General features: G+C 40.0%; 1 protein-coding gene across 4 annotated transcripts in view; it reads right to left on the bottom strand.

Annotated features, from left to right (window-relative positions):
* The window catches only part of cnnm4a (cyclin and CBS domain divalent metal cation transport mediator 4a), a 43,940-nt gene extending 18,457 nt beyond the window's left edge, over window positions 1-25,483 (bottom strand). For 3 of the 4 annotated variants that reach the window (XM_039676105.2, XM_039676106.2, XM_039676107.2), the window contains exons 1-5: window positions 24,069-25,483; window positions 18,597-18,740; window positions 17,419-17,553; window positions 17,148-17,317; window positions 6,162-6,258 (exon numbers count right to left, since the gene is read on the bottom strand). In XM_039676105.2, coding sequence (XP_039532039.1) covers window positions 6,162-6,258; window positions 17,148-17,317; window positions 17,419-17,553; window positions 18,597-18,740; window positions 24,069-25,446 — 1,924 coding nt within the window. In that variant the 5' untranslated portion in view covers window positions 25,447-25,483. The remainder of the gene's footprint in view (window positions 1-6,161; window positions 6,259-17,147; window positions 17,318-17,418; window positions 17,554-18,596; window positions 18,741-24,068) is intronic. The other variant, XM_039676108.2, reaches the window with a different exon arrangement.
* Between the last annotated feature and the right edge of the window lie 599 nt (window positions 25,484-26,082).

Here is a 26,082-nt window from a genome sequence, read left to right as displayed (position 1 = left end):
TCTGTTATGTGGTTTATTTTGATAGGTGAACTGTCTTTGTAGTGTTAAGAGAAGGACAGCTAAACAGGATATTTTTTTGACCCTCTGCTCCGATTGCGTTTTCTTAAAGAGAAACACAGTCTTTTCAGATGAACATTATAAATCGCTATTTTTCTGCACTAAACTAGAGAATTTTCCCAAAATATATTCAGAGATGATAAACAAGATGTTATAGAATAATAATTTGATAAAAAAAAAAAAAATTGACAAAAAACTGACATTCAATCTACATTTTAGACCTTACTGAAAACGTACCAGTGCGACGTCCGACGTGTTTTCCCAGATCGCATCACATACGTATAATATATAATAAAATACTTGGACACAAAAATATGCATGTCATCATGTCATTGATCCATGAACAGTAAAAATATAATATTTTATGCTTTCTTCTTTTGCCACAGTGTCTGAGACTCCTGCTGCCTCTCAGAACTATACTGCCTCTGAGAACCACACTGCCTCTGAGAATGGCACTCCCTCTCAGAACCACACTGCCTCTGAGAAATGCACGGCCTCCAAGAATCATACTGCCTCTCAAAACCACCACACTGGCTCCAAGGAATATTACTGACTCTCAGAACCAACTGCCTCTGAGAACCACACTGCCTCTGAGAACCACAGTGCCTCTGAGAACCACACTGCCTCTGGGAACCACAGTGCCTCCAAGAAGACTGCCTCTCAGAACCACACTGCCTCCAAAACCCATAACCACACTGCCTCCAATAACTGTCCTGCCTCTCAAAACCACCACACTGGCTCCAACAAATATTACTGCCTCTCAGAACCAACTGCCTCTGAGAACCACACTGCCTCTGAGAACCACAGTGCCTCCAAGAAGACTGCCTCTCAGAACCACACTGCCTCCACAACCCATAACCACACTGCCTCCAATAACTGTACTGCATCTCAAAACCACCACACTGGCTCCAACAAATATTACTGCCTCTCAGAACCAACTGCCTCTGAGAACCACAGTGCCTCCAAGAAGACTGCCTCTCAGAACCACACTGCCTCCACAACCCATAACCACACTGCCTCCAATAACTGTACTGCATCTCAAAACCACCACACTGGCTCCAACAAATATTACTGCCCCTCAGAACCAACTGCCTCTGAGAACCACAGTGCCTCCAAGAAGACTGCCTCTGGGAACCACAGTGCCTTCAAAACCCATAACCACACTGCCTCCAATAACTGTACTGCCTCTCAAAACCATCACACTGCCTCCGAGAACCACACTGCCTCTCAAAACCACCACACTGCCTCCGAGAACCACACTGGCTCCCAAGAACTAGACTGCCTCCCGGGAACCACACTGCCTCTGGGAACGACACTGCCTCTCTGGGAACGACACTGCCTCTCTGGGAACCACACTGCCTCTCTGGGAACGACACTGCCTCTCTGGGAACGACACTGCCTCTCTGGGAACGACACTGCCTCTCTGGGAACCACACTGCCTCTCTGGGAGCCTCTCTGGGAACGACACTGCCTCTCTGGGAACCACACTGCCTCTCTGGGAACCACACTGCCTCTCTGGGAACGACAATGCCTCTCTGGGAACGACAATGCCTCTCTGGGAACGACACTGCCTCTCTGGGAACGACAATGCCTCTCTGGGAACGACAATGCCTCTCTGGGAACCACACTGCCTCTCTGGGAACGACACTGCCTCTCTGGGAACGACACTGCCTCTCTGGGAACCACACTGCCTCTCTGGGAACCACACTGCCTCTCTGGGAACCACACTGCCTCTCTGGGAACGACACTGCCTCTCTCTGGGAACGACACTGCCTCTCTCTGGGAACGACACTGCCTCTCTCTGGGAACGACACTGCCTCTCTCTGGGAACGACACTGCCTCCCTGGGAACGACACTGCCTCCCTGGGAACGACACTGCCTCTCTGGGAACGACACTGCCTCCCTGGGAACGACACTGCCTCTCTCTGGGAACGACACTGCCTCTCTCTGGGAACGACACTGCCTCTCTCTGGGAACGACACTGCCTCTCTCTGGGAACGACACTGCCTCTCTGGGAACGACACTGCCTCTCTCTGGGAACGACACTGCCTCCCTGGGAACGACACTGCCTCTCTTTGGGAACGACACTGCCTCTCTGGAAACGACACTGCCTCTCTCTGGGAACGACACTGCCTCTCTCTGGGAACGACACTGCCTCTCTCTGGGAACGACACTGCCTCCCTGGGAACGACACTGCCTCTCTCTGGGAACGACACTGCCTCTCTCTGGGAACGACACTGCCTCTCTCTGGGAACGACACTGCCTCTCTCTGGGAACGACACTGCCTCTCTGGGAACGACACTGCCTCTCTCTGGGAACGACACTGCCTCCCTGGGAACGACACTGCCTCTCTTTGGGAACGACACTGCCTCTCTGGGAACGACACTGCCTCTCTCTGGGAACGACACTGCCTCCCTGGGAACGACACTGCCTCTCTCTGGGAACGACACTGCCTCTCTCTGGGAACGACACTGCCTCTCTGGGAACGACACTGCCTCTCTCTGGGAACGACACTGCCTCCCTGGGAACGACACTGCCTCTCTTTGGGAACGACACTGCCTCTCTGGAAACGACACTGCCTCTCTCTGGGAACGACACTGCCTCTCTCTGGGAACGACACTGCCTCCCTGGGAATGACACTGCCTCTCTCTGGGAACGACACTGCCTCTCTGGGAACCACACTGCCTCTCTCTGGGAACGACACTGCCTCTCTGGGAACCACACTGCACTGTCACTGCATTAATAAAATAAAATAAAAATTATTCATTCCACATGTAAAGCAACACTGTCTTATTTTACTTATTTATTAAACACAAGATGTGTAACATTGTGTCACAATAAATCGAAAAAATGCGAAATAATAAAAAAAAAAAAACGCAAATTTGAGGTAATAGTTCACACAAAGTATGACCAAAGACCAAACCACGAGAGCCAAACAAATATGTTTTCTACAGTTTAGAGTCTCAAGATTTTTTTCCACAAAAAAATAAAAATATATACTAAGCACCAAAATGGTTTAACACTGATAATAATAATAACCATTATTAATAATAACGGAGTACATATAACAATTGATAATATTAGAAAGATTTCTAATATGAAGGATCATGTGACACTGAATACTGGAGTAATGATGCTGAAAATTCAGCTTTGATCACAGGAATAAAATCTTCAAATATATTAATATAGAAAATAGTTCTTTCAAATTGTAATAATATATTTTACAATATTTTTTTATTATATTTTTGATTAACCCTAAAAGCGTATCCTGGACAAATGTGGGCAAAATAGTTTTGATTTATTTTTAACGACACTGCCTCTCTCTGGGAACGACACTGCCTCTCTCTGGGAACGACACTGCCTCTCTCTGGGAACGACACTGCCTCTCTCTGGGAACGACACTGCCTCCCTGGGAACGACACTGCCTCTCTGGGAACGACACTGCCTCTCTGGGAACGACACTGCCTCCCTGGGAACGACACTGCCTCTCTCTGGGAACGACACTGCCTCTCTCTGGGAACGACACTGCCTCTCTCTGGGAACGACACTGCCTCTCTCTGGGAACGACACTGCCTCTCTGGGAACGACACTGCCTCTCTCTGGGAACGACACTGCCTCCCTGGGAACGACACTGCCTCTCTTTGGGAACGACACTGCCTCTCTGGAAACGACACTGCCTCTCTCTGGGAACGACACTGCCTCTCTCTGGGAACGACACTGCCTCTCTCTGGGAACGACACTGCCTCCCTGGGAACGACACTGCCTCTCTCTGGGAACGACACTGCCTCTCTCTGGGAACGACACTGCCTCTCTGGGAACGACACTGCCTCTCTCTGGGAACGACACTGCCTCCCTGGGAACGACACTGCCTCTCTTTGGGAACGACACTGCCTCTCTGGAAACGACACTGCCTCTCTCTGGGAACGACACTGCCTCTCTGGAAACGACACTGCCTCTCTCTGGAAACGACACTGCCTCTCTCTGGGAACGACACTGCCTCCCTGGGAATGACACTGCCTCTCTCTGGGAACGACACTGCCTCTCTGGGAACCACACTGCCTCTCTCTGGGAACGACACTGCCTCTCTGGGAACCACACTGCACTGTCACTGCATTAATAAAATAAAATAAAAATTATTCATTCCACATGTAAAGCAACACTGTCTTATTTTACTTATTTATTAAACACAAGATGTGTAACATTGTGTCACAATAAATCGAAAAAATGCGAAATAATAAAAAAAAAAAAACGCAAATTTGAGGTAATAGTTCACACAAAGTATGACCAAAGACCAAACCACGAGAGCCAAACAAATATGTTTTCTACAGTTTAGAGTCTCAAGATTTTTTTCCACAAAAAAATAAAAATATATACTAAGCACCAAAATGGTTTAACACTGATAATAATAATAACCATTATTAATAATAACGGAGTACATATAACAATTGATAATATTAGAAAGATTTCTAATATGAAGGATCATGTGACACTGAATACTGGAGTAATGATGCTGAAAATTCAGCTTTGATCACAGGAATAAAATCTTCAAATATATTAATATAGAAAATAGTTCTTTCAAATTGTAATAATATATTTTACAATATTTTTTTATTATATTTTTGATTAACCCTAAAAGCGTATCCTGGACAAATGTGGGCAAAATAGTTTTGATTTATTTTTTAAAAAATATTTCCCTTGATCTGAGCGGTACAAGACTTGGCTATTTTTCCTAAGTTTGCCTCCTGAACACACACATTTTTTTTTTATATAGAAAATATGGCCCTTTTTGAAGTAAATAAATTCAAAAATACCCCCCCAAAAAAAAAAAAAAACACCATGTGTTCGACAAAACTTTATCGAAGACAGTGATAACATTTATAATAAATAAAAATTAGGATCACACCCGAGTCCTCTGTGCCCACATTTGTCCACAATTACAGTATAAAAGGCTATAAAAGTGACGGGTTGAGTGCTACATAAATGCAGCCACAGTCAATGTATGACTAAAATGACTACTTTCACAATATTTTTATACTCAAAATATTTTTTGTAACGGTAACGATCCAAAAATTAAGTCTTTATTATTATTAATTTAATTAAATGAGCCTACAATGGGCTGAATTGCATCAAATTATTGCATGGAATGTTTTGGAAGCTAATTTAAAAAAATGCAATTGTCTTCAGAAGTCTTGGAATACACATACAGACCTTCATGGAGTTTTTGAAGCTTAAAAGTGTGAATGAATTACCATCCAGTAGTGTTGGGCTGAGAAAATCAGCTTAGGGTATTTCTGCTAAATATCTCCTTTTGGATTTCAAGGTTTAAAGAAAATAATACAGGCTTTGGAAGGACCAGTGGACAAGTAAATGCCAAAGAATCAGTCACATGACCTTTGGTCTCTTATACAGTGTTTCTCAAAGCACATGCAGGCACACATTCAGACACATGCTAAGCACATAAATGTGATGTTTGGCACATGGATGGACTGCGGCACAGCTGGGGGTGAAGGAACAGAATCAGACAGCATCATTACACATAGTGACACTCGGCCAGCAGATGTCCCTGCGGTCAGATGTGTCCGTACAGTCCCCTGCCGGCAGCTACAGAGTTATTATATAACACCAGACTAAACTGACAATGACAGATCATGACAAAGTGCTTGTGTCTGCATTGGGAGACTCTAAAAAAAACACCGCTGACTACTGATCTATGGCTGGGTGGCAAACATCAGACACATCATCTTCACCACTTATCAACCTGAGTTACCCATATCATTTCTGTCTGTTTCTATTGCAATTATTGTAGTAATGCTGAATTATAAGGCACTTTTTGCATTGTTTATGAAACTTGAAAAGATCATGGAACATCTTTAACTCGTCTCATTTTTTTGTTCTGTAATTAAGATAAGATAACTGTTTTTTTGTCAATAGGCTCCAACATTTTCAAAATATCTTATTTTTTGTTGCGCAGAAGAAAAAGGAACAACATGAGGGTAAGTAAATTATGACAAGACTTTCATTTTTGGATGGAGTAACCCTGTAAGTGGGAATATATCACGCTCTTCGATTAGAGAAAACAAGAGTTAGTATAAATAAACACTCACCCAGGCATGGTGTATTCAGTGCCATGACTCCATAATAAGAGAAAGGACCGGCCTCAAACTTCATATTCTCGTTTCCAGCCTCTACTTCCACTCGACCCTGAAGGATAGAAGTGGGTTTAATAGTTAAAGTGCCCCTATTATGCTTTTCGGATATTACCTTTTATACAACGTGTAATACAGCTGTTTGTGAATGTAAAAGGTTTGCATAGTTTTAAAGATCAAAGTGCACAACAAATAAAGTTATATTCTCCTAAAAGAAAGAATCGATTCTGAACTGCTGAAACGAGTCGTCAGTAATTCCAGTCTCACTTCCTGTTACAAACCTACACAACAATGAAACAAATTTGGATAAGGCCAGCCTATGCTCTTCATTGGCTGCCCGCGAACAGCGTCTTCTTTGCCCCGCCCTGGAAGAGTTTGGTTCGTGTTGTGGTCATGTAGAAAAGACGCTGATTTCTGTGCTGTGAAAGCAAATCCACTTTGCAAGATTTCCAAATGATGACGACTCATGCTGGAATTTAATTCAGCGATGGTAATGGGCTTTTCGTTTGAGACACACAATGTAGGCGGTAAACCAATCACAACAGACTGGGCCATCTGACCAATCAGAGTAGAGTAGACCAATCACAACAGACTGGGCCATCTGACCAATCAGAGTAGAGTAGACCAATCACAACAGACTGGGCCATCTGACCAATCAGAGTAGAGTAGACCAATCACAACAGACTGGGTCATCTGACCAATCAGAGCAGAGTAGACCAATCATGACAGACTGGGCCATCTGACCAATCAGAGTAGAGTAGACCAATCACAACAGACTGGGTCATCTGACCAATCAGAGCCGAGTAGACCAATCACAACAGACTGGGTCATCTGACCAATCAGAGCCGAGTAGACCAATCACAACAGACTGGGTCATCTGACCAACCAGAGCAGAGTAGACCAATCACAACAGACTGGGCCGCCTGACCAACCAGAGCAGAGTAGACCAATCACAGCAGACTGGGTCATCTGACCAATCAGAGTAGAGTAGACCAATCACAACAGACTGGGTCATCTGACCAATCAGAGCCGAGTAGACCAATCACAACAGACTGGGTCATCTGACCAACCAGAGCAGAGTAGACCAATCACAACAGACTGGGCCGCCTGACCAACCAGAGCAGAGTAGACCAATCACAGCAGACTGGGCCATCTGACCAATCAGAGCTGAGTAGACCAATCACAGCAGACTGGGTCATCTGACCAATCAGAGCAGAGTAGACCAATCACAGCAGACTGGGTCATCTGACCAATCAGAGCAGAGTAGCTCTTGGAAAAGAAGGGTTTAGAGAGCAAATCCTTTTTCAAACCATTTTCAGGCTCTTAAAGAAATCAGCTGACGTGTATTAGATATCATGAGAAAATATGATGTGTTTTCTGACCAGTTCAGTTCAATAACTGTGCAAAGTGTTTTAATTATGAAAGGAGTTCAAATAAACTATAAAGCAGCTCTGGAAAAAAAATCAGTTCTTATCCAATAATGTCAATCAGTGCTGACAATCATAAAGATACAAGTTACAACCACATAAATGAAAACTGCTTGATATCAAAACTAATATGAAATAAATACATTGGCAATAAAAAGCTTAGTGTGATTCTGAAACCTAAAATCCTCAAGAACCCCCACTGGTGTTCTTAAACCATTAAACAGCGATTTTAAAAACACTCATGTCAAACGCAACCTATTTTGAAACCTTAACCGGCGGCTTCCTTGAAGAACAACCAGTTGCGTCTCCATAATTAAAGACAGAATGACACAAAAGCCAAACTAAACTCCCAGAAGGACGGTGAGGTTGGTACATTTAACACTTTGAAGCCAGGGCACACGTCATGTGCGAAACCACATTCGAGAGGACACACCAATTCTCCAATATCTCAGGCGTCATATTTGCCCCGTTTTCTGGAGTACCAACCATTCCTTTCATTCTCAGAAAAACGTTACCAGATCTGTGGCGCTCGGATTGCATGAGCACGGATCCTGTCACTCTATCTGAGCCTCCTCTGCTCTGGTATCTATATTCAGGTGGACACTAAACACAAACAGAGCCAGACTACACTTTGTGCTTCAACAAATAAGAGCCAAACCAACTTTCATCAAACAAAACAAAACTACAACTACTACTATACAAATCTCTACATTTACACTCTACAATGATACACTATCATTCAATGAAATTAATCATTTATTCAGCAAGAACACATTATATTGATCAAAAGTAACAGACATTCAAAATGAAAGCATAAAAAACAATGTTTCATGGTTTCCACAAAAATATTAAGCAGCACATCTGTTTTCATGTCTGAGAATATAATAAGAAATGTTTCATGAGCAGCAAATCATCATATTAGAGTGAAGGATCATGTGACACTGAAGACTGGAGTAACGCATCACAGGAATAAATTACATTTCAAAATATATTCAAACAGAAAAGTTTTTAAATTATAATAGTAGTTCACAATATTATGTTTTACTGCATTTTTAGTCAAATCAATGCAGTCTTGGTTGAGCATAAGAAACATTTTTACTAACAATTTAATTAATTGATTCTAATTCTAATTCATTAACATTAGGTATTTTAAAGCAATATACATAATTTTATAATATAGGTTATCTAGAACGTGCAAAGGTAAAATAATTATTTAATGAATTATGCATGAACATTAATTATCAATGAGCAATGGTATATTTATTAATTAACCTACATTACTAAATGTGTAAATGCTAAACATGTTTTTTGTTTATGTTAACATTAGGGATGTCCCGATACCACTTTTTCACTTCCGATACCGATACCGATGCCGCACCTTTGGCTTTTGCCGATACCGATATTAGTCCAATATTTTGAGCAGCCAAAACAAACCAACACAAACTGGAAGAAACTCACCAATTAGCCATCTGTTAGTTCACATTCCAACAAAAATGGTTTGGTTTCACTGTAAAGCGTCCATACAATCCAATTTGAAGAAGTTTTTAGTCCAAAACAATTGTATATATGAATAAACATCCATGGAATGTAAATAGTAGCATTTCGCGTTAGCCGACAGCGCTATCACAACTTCGACGCACTATTGATCCGTCTACAGTTGAAACGTAAACATTGGAGAAAAAAGAATGTCAAAATGGCCGCTGACCCATGAACTATTGATTGACAGGTCATTTTAGCCAATCGGCGAGTGTCTTCTAAACTCCAACAGCCAACGAGCGTGCCTGGTGAAGATCGGTACCTACCTCTCTTTGAGTGACAGTTTATCTATCCAGTTGCAATAGAGAATGAAATGACGCTATTTTCTGATAGCCAATGAATTTCTGAAAAGACTGAAATGCAGCTTTTGTTCCGTGCGCAGAGCGAGAGTGATTCTCTGCGTGCGTGTGCGTAAACACAACAATCATCACGTGACAGGCTGCGCCGCTAAACTGGATATCGCTCATATTTTTTTCTTCCCTCCGATCTCCGATCTAGCGTTCTGGGCCGGTATCGGCGCGATACCGATGCCGTGGATCGGATCGGGACATCCCTAGTTAACATTAATGTAAATTAATGTCTGCGCCCTTGACACACTTCCCACATCTTTTTTCAAAAGTGTGTTAAACTGTTTAGAAGCAGATCTCCTAGAAGTGGTAAATGCCTCACTTCGCTCTGGGAGTTTTCCGAACTCCCTGAAAACTGCAGTTGTCAAGCCCCTCCTGAAAAAGAGCAATCTGGATAAGACCATCTTAAGCAATTATAGACCGATCTCAAATCTTCCTTTCATAGGCAAGATCATCGAAAAGGTTGTCTTCAATCAGCTGAACAAATTTTTAAGCTTAAATGGATATTTTGACAATTTTCAATCTGGTTTCCGATCGCATCACAGCACGGAGACAGCGCTCATAAAGATCATAAACGATATTCGCTTAAATACTGATACAGGCAAATTATCCGTGTTGGTACTACTCGACCTCAGTGCTGCATTTGACACTGTTGATCACGACATACTTCTTGACAGGCTGGAAAACTGGGTGGGGCTTTCTGGGATAGTCCTAAAATGGTTCAGGTCATACTTAGAAGGGAGAGGTTATTTTGTGAGTATGGGAGAACATAAGTCTGAGTGGACATCCATGACTTGCGGAGTCCCTCAGGGCTCGATTCTTGGGCCACTCCTATTCAACCTGTATATGCTCCCAATGAGCCAAATAATGAAAAAGAACCAAATCGCTTACCACAGCTATGCAGACGACACACAGCTCTACTTAGCCCTATCGCCAAACGACTACAGCCCCATTGACTCCCTGTGCCAATGCATTGATGAAGTTAGGGATGGGACGATAACCGGTTTCAGTATAAACCGTGATAAAATGTACTGACGGTTAGTATTATCGTTTAAAATTAAATTATCATTAAAACAGTGTTTGATCATCGCGATTTTAATAACTCACTGAATCCTGTCCGCCAGTCTGACGCAGGCGCGCAGCACGCAATATTTTTTAAATTACTATTCGAGAAGGAATGGTGGAAGGCAGTGCTCGTGCTCAGGGGATTTTTCAGCCTTTTAAGAGGACCAAATCTGAGGTGTGGTCATATTTTGGGTTTTACAAAAGTCCTGAGGGAAACTTGATCGAGGATGGTCACCCTGTCTGCCGAACAAAAAGTCACTGCAATATAAACACTTCAAATCTTCAGAGTCGTCTTGTGAGATCATCACCCGAACGCAAGGCAAGTTAACTTGGACCTCAATACCAAAACTACGTCCGGGAAACAATTGGGCACGAAATGTTGTTTTGAAACATTTTATGTCACTCACTTGAAATAGACGTGAAGCTTCCGCAAAGAAAAGTTCGTAGCAAGTGGATTTGAGCCAAAGACGAACGAACAACTTCAAACAAGACTATTATTAAGAGTGATATTTTAAGGGATAGTAAAGTATAGATACATCACGTATTAAACCGATTTTATTTTTACCACATAATTACGGGGACATATTGAATTGATAATGAGATTAGCTAATGTTTTAAATCTTACCTGTTTATGAATTCATTTTGTAAAACAATCGTCCAGACAAGATATATCGCACCAATATTATCAAACTCTGTAAACAATAAATCAACTCTGATTTCATTTTTGCAATACAATCAAAAACCGGAGACGCAAGACGGCAAGTTGTATTTGAATGAAACAAGAGCGCGCGTCCGTTGTGATATGGATGCGCGCTGTGTAATATGCGTTGCTATTGACGACGGGCATTATAAAGAAGCAAATGCCATAGAATAGAATCTTGCCAAAAAAACTGCACAGAGAGACTTGTTTTATTTGTTGTTTGTTGATTTTCAATTATAAAACTTGTTGAAATGTTTTCAGTGTGAGCATCAGTTCTTTTTGAGCACTTTCATAAATTTAACAAAACCGTGATAATATTGATAATCACGATTATTTTGGACACTATAATCGTGATATGAAATTTCCATACCGTCCCATCCCTAGATGAAGTAAACGGTTGGATGTGTCAAAACTTTCTGCAGTTAAACAAAGTCAAAACTGAAGTCAGGGCTCGAAATTAACTGTTTTACTTGGTAGCACTGGTGCTACCAACTTCAAAAAGTTAGGAGCACCAGCGAAAATTAAGGAGCACCCACCAAAAATTAAAGATCACCACAACTACAAATTATATATAAACAAATTCCTTTTATTTAAAAACAACACCAATCAACACCAACAATCACTGGGGCTTTATACATCCTGTGGCCAGGATTTGAAATTTGGTCTCTAGGCTCTCTGTCCCTCCTCCATCCATCTCTTCACTGAGGCATCGAACGCCTCCAAAGGAGGACCCTCAATGCTGATTTGGATTAGATCTTCTACTGTGTTAGGATGTAATGAAGATCTAAGATCTAATGTCTGATTTTCATTCCTAAATGACAACTTTTTGTCTATTAAACATGTCTATTATAAATCACAGCGGAAAACTATGGTGCTCCTGCTGACCCAGAGAGTATATATTCAACTACGCAGTATTGTTATTTCTGTGTTACAAATATTCTTATCACAGAAGAACTTGAATCGGAACTAGAATTAAAGATTATGGTTTGGATATAAACACTGACGTCTACAGAAGCGATCAAAATAGAGACAAGCACCTTTTCAAAGTAACATGGAGCTTCAAATAACAATTGTATCGATCACATTGTTACTCCACTAAGTGGCGACAAGTGGCTTAAGTTAAATGTATTTGTTATTGAATCATTCATTCAAGAGATTTGTTAAAAAAAACGCCGATTCATCCATTAATGAAACAAGCAAAGTATTTATTATGATATTACTCATATATTGCTATATAATACTAAATAAGCTATGTATTAATAAAACAATATAATTAAAAACGAAAAACATCCTCACTATCAGCATTGGCATGTTTCCACCTCAACGTGTCCGACGAGGATGTTCGTGGGCTGTCCATCAAGCAGGACGCGGACATAGACATACACGATCACACACTCCTTGACAGACAGGTCGGTGTCTCCATCGATAATGAAAGAGATGTACTGAGCTGACGACACTTTAACTGCGGTGTTCTCGCGGATAGTATCTATCTGCTTATTGCGTTTGGAAACAAAGATGAAGTTCTCAAGGTGAATGCATACCTTGACGCTAGGGGTCTAACAACTAAAAATCAAGTCAGGAATCTTGGTGTGTCTCTAGAGTCAGACCTTAGTTTCAATAGTCATGTCAAAGCAATAACTAAATCAGCATACCATCATCTGAAAAATAGAATACATGAAAGATATATATGTATATACATGAAAGAATTAGATGCTTATTTTCCAGTCAAGACAACTTGAGAAACTTGTGCATGCTTTCATCACCAGCAGGGTGGATTACTGTAATGGCCTCCTCACTGGCCTTCCTAAAAAGACCATAAGACAGTTGCAGGCAGCTCATACAGAACGCTGCTGCCAGGATTCTGAGCAGGACCAGAAAATATGAACATATCACACCAGTCCTCAGGTCTTTACACTGGCTGCCAGTTACATTTAGGATTGATTTTAAAGTATTATTACTGGTATATAAATCATTTAATGGGTTAGGACCTCAATATATTGCATATATGCTAACTGATTATAAACCCAACAGATCACTCAGATCATTAGGATCACATCAGCTAGAAATACCAAGGGTTCACTCTAAGCATGGAGAGTCTGCTTTTAGCCATTATGGCAGCCGCAGCTGGAACCAGCTTCCAGAAGAGATCAGGTGTGCTCCTACAGTAGTCACATTCAAATCCAGACTCAAAACACATCTGTTTGGCTGTGCATTTACTGAATGAGCACTGTGCCACTGTTCGTCCGACTCTTACTGCACTTCATTTTATTTTAAATGGTTTTAATTTACTGTATTTTATTTTTATCATAATTTTTATTTTTCATTATTTCTTATTTTTTATTCTAAACTGTTTTAATTATTCTGATTTCTTTTGATTATTTTAATTTCTTCTATGTAAAGCACTTTGAATTGCCATTGTGTATGAAATGTGCTATATAAATAAACTTGCCTTGCCTAAATGCCTTCTTGTACCAACAAATCATCACTCATTGATTACTAAAACTTACAAAAAAAATCCTGAACTACTAAAATAATAATAAATTATTCATACATTCAATACATTTTATACATTTAAATTAAATATTTTTTATTTTCAAATAATTTAATTAAACAGGGTTAGTAACTAGTTTTTACCCAGTTATTGTACATATTATAATAATTACATAGTATGTACATACATTGGGAACAGGAGTGTAAAAAAAAGTGCTACCAGTTTATTTAATTAATCTTATATAATTAATTTGATAATTTTGAACTTTTATTTGAACTATTATATGTGAAATTTTTTAAAACTCCATTAAACAGGCCGATTCAGTCAGTAAATTGGCAGATGAGAGGAGTTTGGTGAATTTAAGCAGACGTGCGGCTTGATGGCCAGTGTGACATAACGCTCCATGACACATGGCGTTCATGCTCCGTATGACATTGCGCCGCGGGGATGATTACGACTGTGATAAACACGGTCACACTGACGTTCTGAAAGGGTTAACCTTGTCCTGGCTGACCGCCCGTTGAGAACACAGCAAATCCAGGATGTGATTTACTGATCCCGAGGGGGGCCCGTGCGCCACGTCAACCCTGTGACCCGACACGGCTCGCCCTGCCTTGACCATCTTCAAACTTACTAAGTAAGCACAGATATTCATTCAGATGAAAGTGTGCATAAGGTCGCGCTAATATGATGATCCCCGTATGAGTTCACATACAATATCTATATATAACATGTGACTGCTGTCGCATGGACATCCAAGAGTCTTTCCATCAATCTCACATCTGATTGGACTGTTTTATAAAACAGGGCCATGAACAGCTTTGATTGGTTATGTATACGATTGTGTGTGTGTGAGCTGGCAGAAAGAGGGTGGGATTAGAGCTGCTATGCTCAGGATCCCTTTCTTATGTAAGAGGGATCAATTAGTGAAGGACAGGCCTGACCGATGCTGGCCTCTTCTGGCTAAACCAACAGCGAGGTCACAGACGCTCCGAACAGACCAGGACGCCTCAACTGAGGGAAACAAATGAGACACCATGTACACACCGAGCACAAAAGAGCTTGCAAATGTTAACAAGCATCACTTTTACTATTGCTCCAACTTCAAATATCTACTCCTGAGTAATTCATGAATTACCTCTGTGTGTCATTCATCCTGTGCTGTAAGTGCTACGGGCAAGAACGCCACCTCAAAATTGTGCAGAGAGGTGTGCTGTTACTTCTCCAAGTGATCCGACTTGTGATTTTGGCTCGGCAACAACAAAACAGACTTAAAGGAGTTGTTCACTTTTTAAAAAAAAAAACTTTTGCTGATAATTTACTCACCCCCATGTTTTTGATGAAAACATTCCAGAATTTTCTCCATTTAATGGACTTCAATGGGAACCAAACGGTTCAAGGTCCAAATGAGAGTTTCAGTGCAAACTGTTCAAAAGGCTTTAATCGACACCAGACGATGAATATCTAGGACGGTCTTATCTAGGACCCTTAGAGTCATGACTTGAAAAAGATGTTCATTTTGATGACCGAGTTTGAACAGGAGAGTCACAGAACAGAGCAAGGCGAGCATTTGTGCTTATAAAACTTAAACTTTGTTATTTATTTTTTAAATATGCGATCTTTTCGCTAGATAAGACCCTTAGGCATAGCAAAACCTTAACAACCACATAGCAATACCTTTAAAACCATCTAGAATTTAGCCTGCTCTAAGTAGCTAGACTTGTTCTATAATGCCTTAGCAACCACCTAAAACACCCTAGCAACCACATAGCAATGCCCTGCTCACAACATCCCAGTAAGTTTTGCACAGGCAAGCAAGCATCACTCATATTTTCCTCAAAAAAATCCAGTCTATTTTGGGATACATCTAATCCTGTAAGTACAAAGAATTCTGACAGGCAGAGAAAGATATTTGTGGATGGTTGTACAGCTGACGTCCCTGGAGCAATGTCATGGGAACTCCACAAGGTGAAATGGTGATGAATTACATGGGATGCAATCGGGTGAATCACATGGTACCAGCCAAGGGGAACAGGCAACTTCTCGGACCTTTTCTCCCTCTCTCAAACCGTCCAACAAACCAAACCATCTCTCAAAACAAACTCTAATGCAATAAAACGCTAAGTTTTATAATCTATGAGTAGGGCTGGGCAACCATTAATCACGATTAATCGCATCCAAAATAAAAGTTTGTGTTTACATACTATATGTGTGTGTACGGTGTATAATTATTTTGTATATACTGTAAAAATTCATACACATGCATGTATATATTTAAGAAAAATGTGTTATTAATACATAAAATATTAATATTTAATATAAATTATGAATAAATGAATATACATGCAAATATTTCTTAAATATATACCATGCATGTGTGTGTATTTATATATCTAAAATAATTATACACACCACACTCACATATATTATGTTAACACAAACTTTTATTTTGAATGTGATTAATCGCGATTAATCGATGCCCAGCCCTATCTATGAGGGAGTGTTTGTCTTGAATAGAAATGAATAACGCAATTCAGTAGGTCAGTACAAAGCAATAGTAATAATGATATTTGGATTAGCAAGCCTCACTAACAGGAGACTGATTATTGAAGGAAGTAGCACACTTTCTGTAGGGCTGTCAAACGATTAATCGCGATTAATCGCATCCAAAATAAAAGTTTGTGTTTACATAATATATGTGGGTGCACTGTGTATAATTATTTTGTGTATATATATGAAGAGTTCAGATGCAAAAGCCTCTAAATGCCATTTGAAATTTTCTTCTTTAATGATGATTTTTATCAAACTTGTATATTTAAGTTCAGTAATTTCACTTAAATAACAATTAATAGGTAATTATCATTGCCATTTAAGTGAAATCACTGAACTTAAATATACAAGCTTGATAAAAATTATCATTCTAGAAGAAAATTTCAAATGGCACTTAAAGGCTTTTGCATCTGAACTCTTCATATATATATATATATATATATATATAAATAAATACACACACTTGCATGTATATTTAAGATTTTTTATTTATATATTATTATATATAAATTATATATAAATTTATATACAGTATATACATGAAAATATTTCTTAAATAAATACAAGCATGTCTGTGTATTTATATATATAAAATAATTATACACAGTGCACCCACATATATTATGTAAACAACACAAACTATTATTTTTGGATGCGATTAATCGCGATTACTCGTTTGACAGCCCTAGTTTTGATTTAAATGCACTTTTTTTAACTAACCTAAATATTGAATAAACACACACGCAGTGTAGATATATTAATGGTCATAAAGTCTACAGAGCTTTCTGCTGAACTGTCATTGTAGACCTACCGATCAGTTTCACTCACCTGAAGGATGAGGATGAAGTAGTCGACAGGTTTTCCACGTTGATATAAATGGTGCAGAGGCGAGTGCTTGTCGCTCTCGTTGAACTTGATCTCCTGAATGACATCCGGATGCCTGAGGATTCGCAGTAAGACCTTGTCTTTGATCTGGAGTGGACTGAAAATGCTCACCTCTATGGAAAGAAGGTTAAACCAAAATGACCAGTTATTTGCAAAAAAGTAAAAGCTCAAAGAGTGAGAAGAGAATCAGTGTCTTATAGACGCCACGGCTCACCAGTAGCGAGGAAACGATGCGCTGCTAGCATTAGTTGCGGGGATATCTTGACTTTAGATTCGCTCTCATGTTTGAAAGCGGAAAAGTCCCTCTTGTTCTTGTTGGGATCCACTTTCTTTTTGTTACGATTGTCAGCTAGCAGACCAAAAAAAAAAAATCAATCACTCAACCAATCACTCATCTTGTTTCCCAAAAGCATATTACGCCTAAGTTGATCATAGAAGCCATTGGCACCAATTGTTTCTACAATCTACTTAGGCTTACGATGCTTTTGGAAAATAAAGTCCAGGTCAATAAATTAATAATTGAACCAATTAGATTCAGATGCATTAACCCTCTGTTGCTCCTCACACTCATACTCCTTCCGGTCAAAAGTGACCGAACTTTCTTTTTCAGTAAAATCTATGTAATATTTTTTTGTTCAAAAATATTTTGTATTTGAGGGAATTTTATGGTACTAAGTAATATTTATGAAATAATTATGATCAATTTGTTTCCACAATTTGTACAATTCAATGAATAAATTTATTTTTCACAAATATGTTTAAAGTAACCTCTTTATTGCTGTGTTTTTTTTCTGCATCGTGACTGATTTGTAGATTTTTGTCATTTTAAATGTTTTTTTTTTATTTCCTATTCATTTCTATGTTGGTAATTTTTATCCGCTAGAAGTACAAGTGTGACTATTTTTAGGACGATTTTTTCGCCCCTTGTGTTAACATAGCAAGTGTCCCACCTAGGGCTGTGTAACGATTAATCGCATCCAAAACAAAAGTTTGTGTTTACATGATATATGTGTGTATAGTCTGTATAATTATTTTGTATATATAAATACACGCATGTATATATTTAAGAAAAATGTGTATCAAAGATTTATATTTATGTATAAAATTAATTTTGTATAAACATATATACATGCAAATATTTCTTAAATATATACAAGCATGTGTGTGTATTTATATATACAAAATAATTATACACACTACACAAACGTATATTATGTGAACACAAACTTTTATTTTGGATGCGATTAATCGCGATTAATCGTTTCACAGCCCTAGTCCCACAATACTTATTAAACCAAATTTACAATCAAAAGTGACCGAAAAGCATCAGAAGGTTTTAAAACTCTCATGAAACATGAAAACTGAGAAAACAAATCACTATCTTGAACATACTGTAGAGATCAGACTCGTCCAGGATCTCAGATTTGATGATCTCCTCAATAACGTCCTCCAGCGTGACCAGCCCCAGAACCTCGTAGAACGGATCTCCTTCGCCCTCACTATTCACCTTCTGAACGATGGCCAGGTGGGATTTACCTGTGAACAAAAATAAATAGAAAAACTAAATTAAATGCACTTAGTATTCTAATTGCAATACTTTTTGTGCGAAAAAACAAACAAAAATAACGAGTTTATTCGACTATTTCTTTTCTTCCTTGTAGGCCAGAACGAGACTTCCTTAGATTTCCACGACGCATGCGCGAGATTTGCGATCTGCTCACACCAGCTTACACTACTTCAGATCGCAATTCTCGCGCATGCGTCGTGGAAATCTAAGGAAGTCTCGTTCTGGCCTACAAGGAAGAAAAGAAATAGTCGAATAAACTCGTTATTTTTGTTTGTTTTTTCGCACAAAAAGTATTCGCGTCGCTTGATAAACATATAGTTGAGCCACGGTAGTCACTTGGGATATTTAAACATTTTCTTCATTGACTTTCTGGGCCGTCAAGAGGCAGTCCTTTAGGAGCCAATGTGGTAGTTATACAGCTCTCAAATTTAATCAAAAATATCTTCATTTGTGTTCCGAAGACGAACGAAGGTCTTACGGGGTTGGTACAGCATGGGGGTGAGTAATTAATGACTTAATTTTCATTTTTGGGTGAACTAACCCTTTAAAACTAAAAACTGTTATCATTCACTCACCCTCAAGTTGTTCCAAAACAAACAGTGGTAGCCATTGACTTCCATTGAATTTTTTCCCTAATATGGAAGTCAAATGGCTACCGTCAACTGTCTGGTTACAAGCATTATTTTTTTTTTTTATTTTTTTCATTCATCGAGGTTTGGAACAACTTGAAGGTGAGCAAATCATTTTTGGGTGAACTATCTCTTTAACATAGATTTAGTTCACCCCAGGCCAGGAAACCCACTGAGTGAAAGTAGAATAATTCAAACCATATTCATATAAATATGCATATTAATAAGCCGTATTTTCACTAGAATCTGAAAACCCTATGAATTATTCATCACATTTTATCTGAGGGGACGGCTCAATCATAACCATTTAAGCAATAGTGGACCATTTGCGCTTCATGTTCCAAAAGAAAGTCAGATCAGAATTACCACTAAACTTAGAGCTAAAAGAGCTTAAGAGGGGGAAATGATGACGGAGATGTCTGGGGATTAGAAAGAGAAAGCGACAGGACCAGAAGACACTTTGACAGCATTCAAATTTAAGAGGGAAATATGCAAAACACAGCAAAATCAACATTACTGTTAAAACATGAAATCTGAATAATACTTACTGAATGCTTAAATCTGAACCAAAATACAATATAGAAATTCTGGCCAATACTGACAACCAATTAATGGCTGTTTTTTTTCCAAAACTAAATTTGAGCTGTAATTAAAATACAAGTCAGGCATCAAAACATTATTAATTTTCAATTTCAGCCAATTCAGAATTCTTTTTTTACTGATGTATGACAATAGCCATTCAGAATTTGTTCAAATAGAGCATCACAGTCCCGCCCACAGCCCGAGAGAGCGCTGGTGCCGGTGTTCTGACAATTCATGCTACCCATCGAGATTTGCTACTTACCGGTTATGCGCATGTGCAGACTCATTTTTTTTTTTTTTTTTTACAAAAGGTACATTTTCCTGTTATAATGTATAATTTCCCTTTAAAAAATGATTACTATCATATGAATATTTGTACGGTCAGCCAGCTGAAAAGGAATAACTGAATGTTTCAGTTACTATGAGGAAAGGTGTACTTTGACAAGTCAAAGATGAATATTTTATGATAATTTTTACTTTTCACGCCGTTTTAAAAATAAAAACAGTACTCTGCAGTATACAGAAGCTACTCATAACTTAGAATTGTATTATAATTGTATTTCGTATGACTTTAATCGGAATTCTGTGATCAATTCGCGCTACGTAGCATTTTTCGACAAGGCAGCAAAAATTGGCAGAACACCGTATCTAAAGAGTATTAGAGGATGTCTGAGGATAACCAGCTACGGCTGAACTCATAAGCATACAATACATCATTTCAAGTGAAAAAACGAAGAGAACATCCAAAAAAATCGAGGGTACAAGCCTGTGTACATATTTTCATTTCCGAGCAAAGGAACTACTCTTCCCATAAACCACCGCGCCTCACTGAAGTCGTCTGAAAGCCACCGTGAAAGAGCCTTTTGAGCGACTTCCAAATCTGACGACGGGCACGTGAACTTTTTCTCCAGTGATTTTTATATAGTGAATGTGCAGGGAAACTCCTTTTCCCCGATTTACTGAAGTAAACGCTTTTGCAGCTCAACGTGCAAAAACATTGAGTATCTGGCTCGCTCATTAGGGACTTTAAGCAAAAGCCTCTGGTGGAACGGCAACGGCATTCTGGCGTTCTATTGCGCATGCGCGACATTAACTGCTACTTCTTGACGTTCTACTGTAACCGTCTACTACGGGAGAACAGCTGATTTGCCGTAGTCGTTACTACGTGACAGATTAAGACAGTTAATGTTATGTTTTAGGTTATGTGGCATTGAAATCGTTTCTGTATATAAAATCAACCCTTCTCTTTCTTTTTAAAACCACTTTCTTTTTGTATTTTGTCTGATGATTAAATTATTCCCTATGCCGTCCTCTTTACTGTTGCTTAGTGATTTTTGGAGATGGTCCTCACTGCGGAACATGAAATCCATGGGGAGGAGTCGGATCCAGATCCAACTCCTCCCACCTTACATACACCTAAACCTAACCAACTCCGCCCCCTGATCCCTAAACCCACCCCTAATCCCTAAACCCAACCCTAATCTTACCCATCTCCACCCCTTGGATCGTGATCCGACTCCTCCCCGTGGATCTTATGTTCTGCATTGAGGTGCTACTGGATTTTTGCGCTCTTTAACTACGGCAGTTAACTGTTTATTTCCGGCTGCCGTCGCCGTTCTATCAGCAGCTGTTGCTTAAAGTCCCTAATAGCTAAGCTGTGGCAACGGGCGGGCGTCTCAGAAGTGCGACCAATGAACTTAGCCCTACGTCATTACGCGATTTACAGTCTTCACGTACCTTCGCGGGGTTTCAGACACGTGATACGACTTCCACCAATCAGATGCATCACTGTTGGATTGTTCAGGATTGTGGGTAATGAAGTACTTATCCAATACATCGCGAATAAAAGGCATTTATCTTAAAACAAGGTTAGTGCCCCATGAACTTTTGCCGTTTATATGATCATATACAATCGCTTAGTACAGCCGTAGCTGGTTTTAAGTCTACCATGTATGGTTACGTTTTTATGGCTTATATCCCGCTGTGGGCGGGACTGTGATGCTCTATGACTAACCCTACAGCGATCATACATGAGTAAAAGGTTATCCTAAATGAAAGAAAATATGCAGATTTTTTTCTGAAATCTGTTTTCCTCAGAAGAATTTTTAAGTACATGATCAAGCCTAATATTATAATACGGAAAGCTTTAGATAAGCAGTAGTGTTTTAGCGATCTAATATTCGCTCACTCTGAAACATACTCCAATGCTCCTGAGGGATTGGCATTTAGCAAATCACACACATTTACTCATTTGCATACTCATACGCTTATTTGCATATATTCATAGCACACAGTGGAGCTCATTTTAAACAAACAAACACACAAACAGTAAAAACACATTTGAACAGGGTGCAGAGAATTTCCACAAAATTCTCATCAAATGGGTTTTGTCCCTCTGTGGCACCTCTGCAGTGCTGCAGTGTTTGGGATGGGAGGGGCTTAAAATTGCCAATCATTCCAAAACACCACCCACAAAACTCATCTTTAAAATATTATGAGGCAAATTTATGTTTTACACACATCCACTTTAAAATTGGCTTCAAAGGCTAGTTTAAAACAATACCAGCGTCTTTGTCATGATTAAATCCAATAAAGTTAAAGGGATAGTTCACTTTGAAATTAAATTTTGGTATGTTTTAGCTTACCTCAAGGGCATCCAAGATGTACACGTCTTCGTTTCTGGAGTCGTTTCCATTTTGATATTTTTAGGTCAAACTGTTCGTGTCTATCAGTCATATAATGGTAGGTCCTCATGGTCATGGCTATGGTCACCCCCACCTCAAAGATCATGCACAGAGAAGTCCAAATTCAACATGATTTAATGACTCGTAAATGTAAGGACACATTGATGGCCTAAAACACGAAACGAGCGGTTGGTGTGAGAAAACGAACAGTATTTATATCGTTTTTATGTCTTACAACCACAGCCACGTCCATGGTTACAAGAGGTAAAAACGATATAAATACTCTTCGTTTTCTCACACAAACCGCTCGTTTCGCAACATGACATCATGACTATTGCGTAAACATACACGCCACTTTCAAGTCAAGTGGCTTGTTATCTATACGCATTTTGAGCTACCCGCGTGTATGCGTGTATGTCTACGCCGTTAAATGTCCGAGCGAAACGAAGCAAAATGTAGATCTACATCTGGGTAGCGACATTTTTTTCCTAGGATGGTAGGGGAACACTCATAAATGCTATTAACCCCAGTGATGGGTAGGTTTAGGGACGGGGTTATTTATATATACACAGTAATGTAACGTTAAGTCAACGGCGTTCATAAACACACTGAAAAGCAATTATGCATGTTGATAGCGCACTAAAAATGTAAATACAAATTGTAAAAAATACGCCATTTCATGAGATCAGTCTGAGTTTCGTGTCTTAGGCAGGCCATCAATGTGTACTTACATTTATGAGTCATTAAATCATGTTTAATTTGGACTTCTCTGTGCATGCTCTTTGAGGTGGTGACCATAGACCTCCATTACATGACTGACAGACAAGAACGGTTTGACCTAAAAATATCAAAATTGAAAATACTGCGGAAACAAAGACACCTACATCTTGGATGCACTTGAGGTAAGATAAAACATACCAAAATCAATTTCAAAGTGAACTATCCCTTTAAATTAATCATTGCAAAAATTAAAATTGTAGTTCATTGTTATTTAATTACCTATGTTAACAAATAAAACATCATTGTAAAGTGTAACCAATACCATTGTAAAGAATAATCTGTATATTAAAGGGAATATGTGTCTGTAAAAATATCTATGGTGTTTACAGCCCTGAATCTGAAAGTAAATGTGGGAGAACATTAGAGTGAGTCTGCAAACTCTGGTGGACCGGATGATGATGTGCATTTTTAATGAGTGACAGGTGCTTTTGGCAGCATGGGATCCCTCCGCCATTTCTAGAAGAGCTTCATATTGATCGGAGGCTGATACAGGGAGCATATGGTTATTGATTTGGCTCTCAGGGGGACACATCATAATCAAACAACTCCATGGAGATAAACCCTTTGCTTCCTGTGCAAACTTTCAAGACTTAGGAGAACACATAAAACACAAATCACTAACCTTTTTTAAACTCCTCCAACATGGCATCCAACTTAGTGTCGTGGAAGACGAAATGCACCGGGCGGTTGTAGAACTTGGTGACCGTTTTAAGCGTTGTGCAATCATCCGGGTCAACAAAGGCCAGGTCCTTGACGTAGAGGATGTCCACGATGTTGGAGCGCTCACTGTCGAACACGGGTATCCGCGTGTAGCCGCTTTCCATGATTTCAGACATGGTGCTGAAGTCGAGCACGGCGTCGATGTGAATCATGAAGCAGTTGCCCAGCGGCGTCATCACATCCTCCACCGTCTTGGTTCTGAGTTCCAGAGCACCTTGTATGATGTTCAGCTCTTCTTTGACCAGGTCGTTGTAGGGCTCCGTGACCTTCAGCATCCCCACCAACTTCTCTCGGTTGTAGACGGTGCCGATTTCCTGCCCGAGGATGACATCCAAAAGCTTGCTGATGGGAAATGACAACGGGAAGGTCAGTATCATGAAGAATTTGGTCAGCACGATGGTGTTGGCGCCTACGGCCAAACCGTGGCGCGAGCAGAGCGCTTGTGGCACGATTTCACCAAATATGACAATGCCAACTGTGGATGCCGCCACGGCTCCCAACCCTGACCCGATCAAATCGTCCAGTAGGATGGTCAAAGTTGTGTTGACCAGCACATTACCCAACAATAAAGAGCAAAGCAGATAGTTGCCCTTGCTTCGAATGGGTTCGATTTTGCGCGCATACTTCTTCTCCTTGTTGGTGCCGCAACTTTGCACAATGCGAAGCTCCATTGGATCCAACGCCATGAGCCCCAGGTTGAGTCCACTGAACATGCCGGACAACGCAAGCAAGCTTGACACCAGGATGACTTGGAACCAAAGCGGTAGAAGAGATCCTTTCTCCTCTATGACTACCAATTTACCATCATTATCGGGCAAATGGACCCATTTATCTCCCAAGTCCTGTCTGACACATAGGCTGTAGGTCTTCTCTCGTTCACTTTTACGCATTGGCTTCACATACACACTCACCAGACCTGATGTACCCCTGCTGCTCACGTTCATGTAGTTGCCGATGCTCATGTCTTTGGTGAAATCCTCACAAGTCCTGTTCAACGCGTCACTACCCCCTGTATCCACATACTCCGTAAACCTGATGTTGGATGCTGCGCCCGGGCTCAGGTGGACACCATAAAACCGGAGCACGACGCTGCTCTCCTCCGTTACCTGGATGAACCCGTCCTCCGTAGTGCTGGCCGCTTTATCGCTCCTCTCCAGCCGCATGCCGAGGATCTGACTCCGGGAACTCTGGCTCGAGGTCTCCGTTCGCCCGCCGACAGAGCTCCAGAGGAACACGATGAAAGTTAGAAGACACCCCTGCCCGCTCCGCTCTGTCGCCATGTTTGTTGCGCTCTCTCCGCAAGGCTGGACCTTACGTCACGTCATCGCTCCCACACGCGGACCGCGCCCCCTCATTTGCATAGTGCACAATTGCGCAACGCCCACTTTCAATACAGTGGAAAACTTATGTGGATCGTTGAATGAAATGCTACAAATATACGCGCTTTCTTAATTAAAAATACATCACGTTTGGACTAACAAACGTCTTGTGGCTCAATGAGGTAATGTTTTGTATATAATAAATTGTAGTATTAAATATAAATGTTAGAATGTAACAGGTTTCCAATAAAAAATATGATACACTATATATATATAGCACAAAATCAATTCGTGACAAAAAACATTTTAAATAAAAAAGATACTTTTTGCAGTATTTAGATGACAAATAGGCAAATTTTCCCTCAATGTCTGTTAAACGCTCACAGTTATAGGGAAGGAGCAACAATAAATAATATATGAATACTATCATTTAAGTAATATATATTTGTTGTATTGCAGGAATAAAAAGTCAATTAATCACGGTGGTTCTGTACCAGCATACGTGGATTTGTTGTTTGTGGATGCGTGTGTCATCTCAACCGATGAACCTGTGTAGAATGTGATGCAAGTGCGACCTCTAGTGTTACAAATAAACAG

Source organism: Pimephales promelas, chromosome 23 (genome assembly GCF_988280905.1).
Source record: "Pimephales promelas chromosome 23, fPimPro1.hap1.1, whole genome shotgun sequence".
NCBI classification, from domain to species: domain Eukaryota; kingdom Metazoa; phylum Chordata; class Actinopteri; order Cypriniformes; family Leuciscidae; genus Pimephales; species Pimephales promelas.
This window is presented reverse-complemented; position numbering and strand designations above follow the sequence as displayed.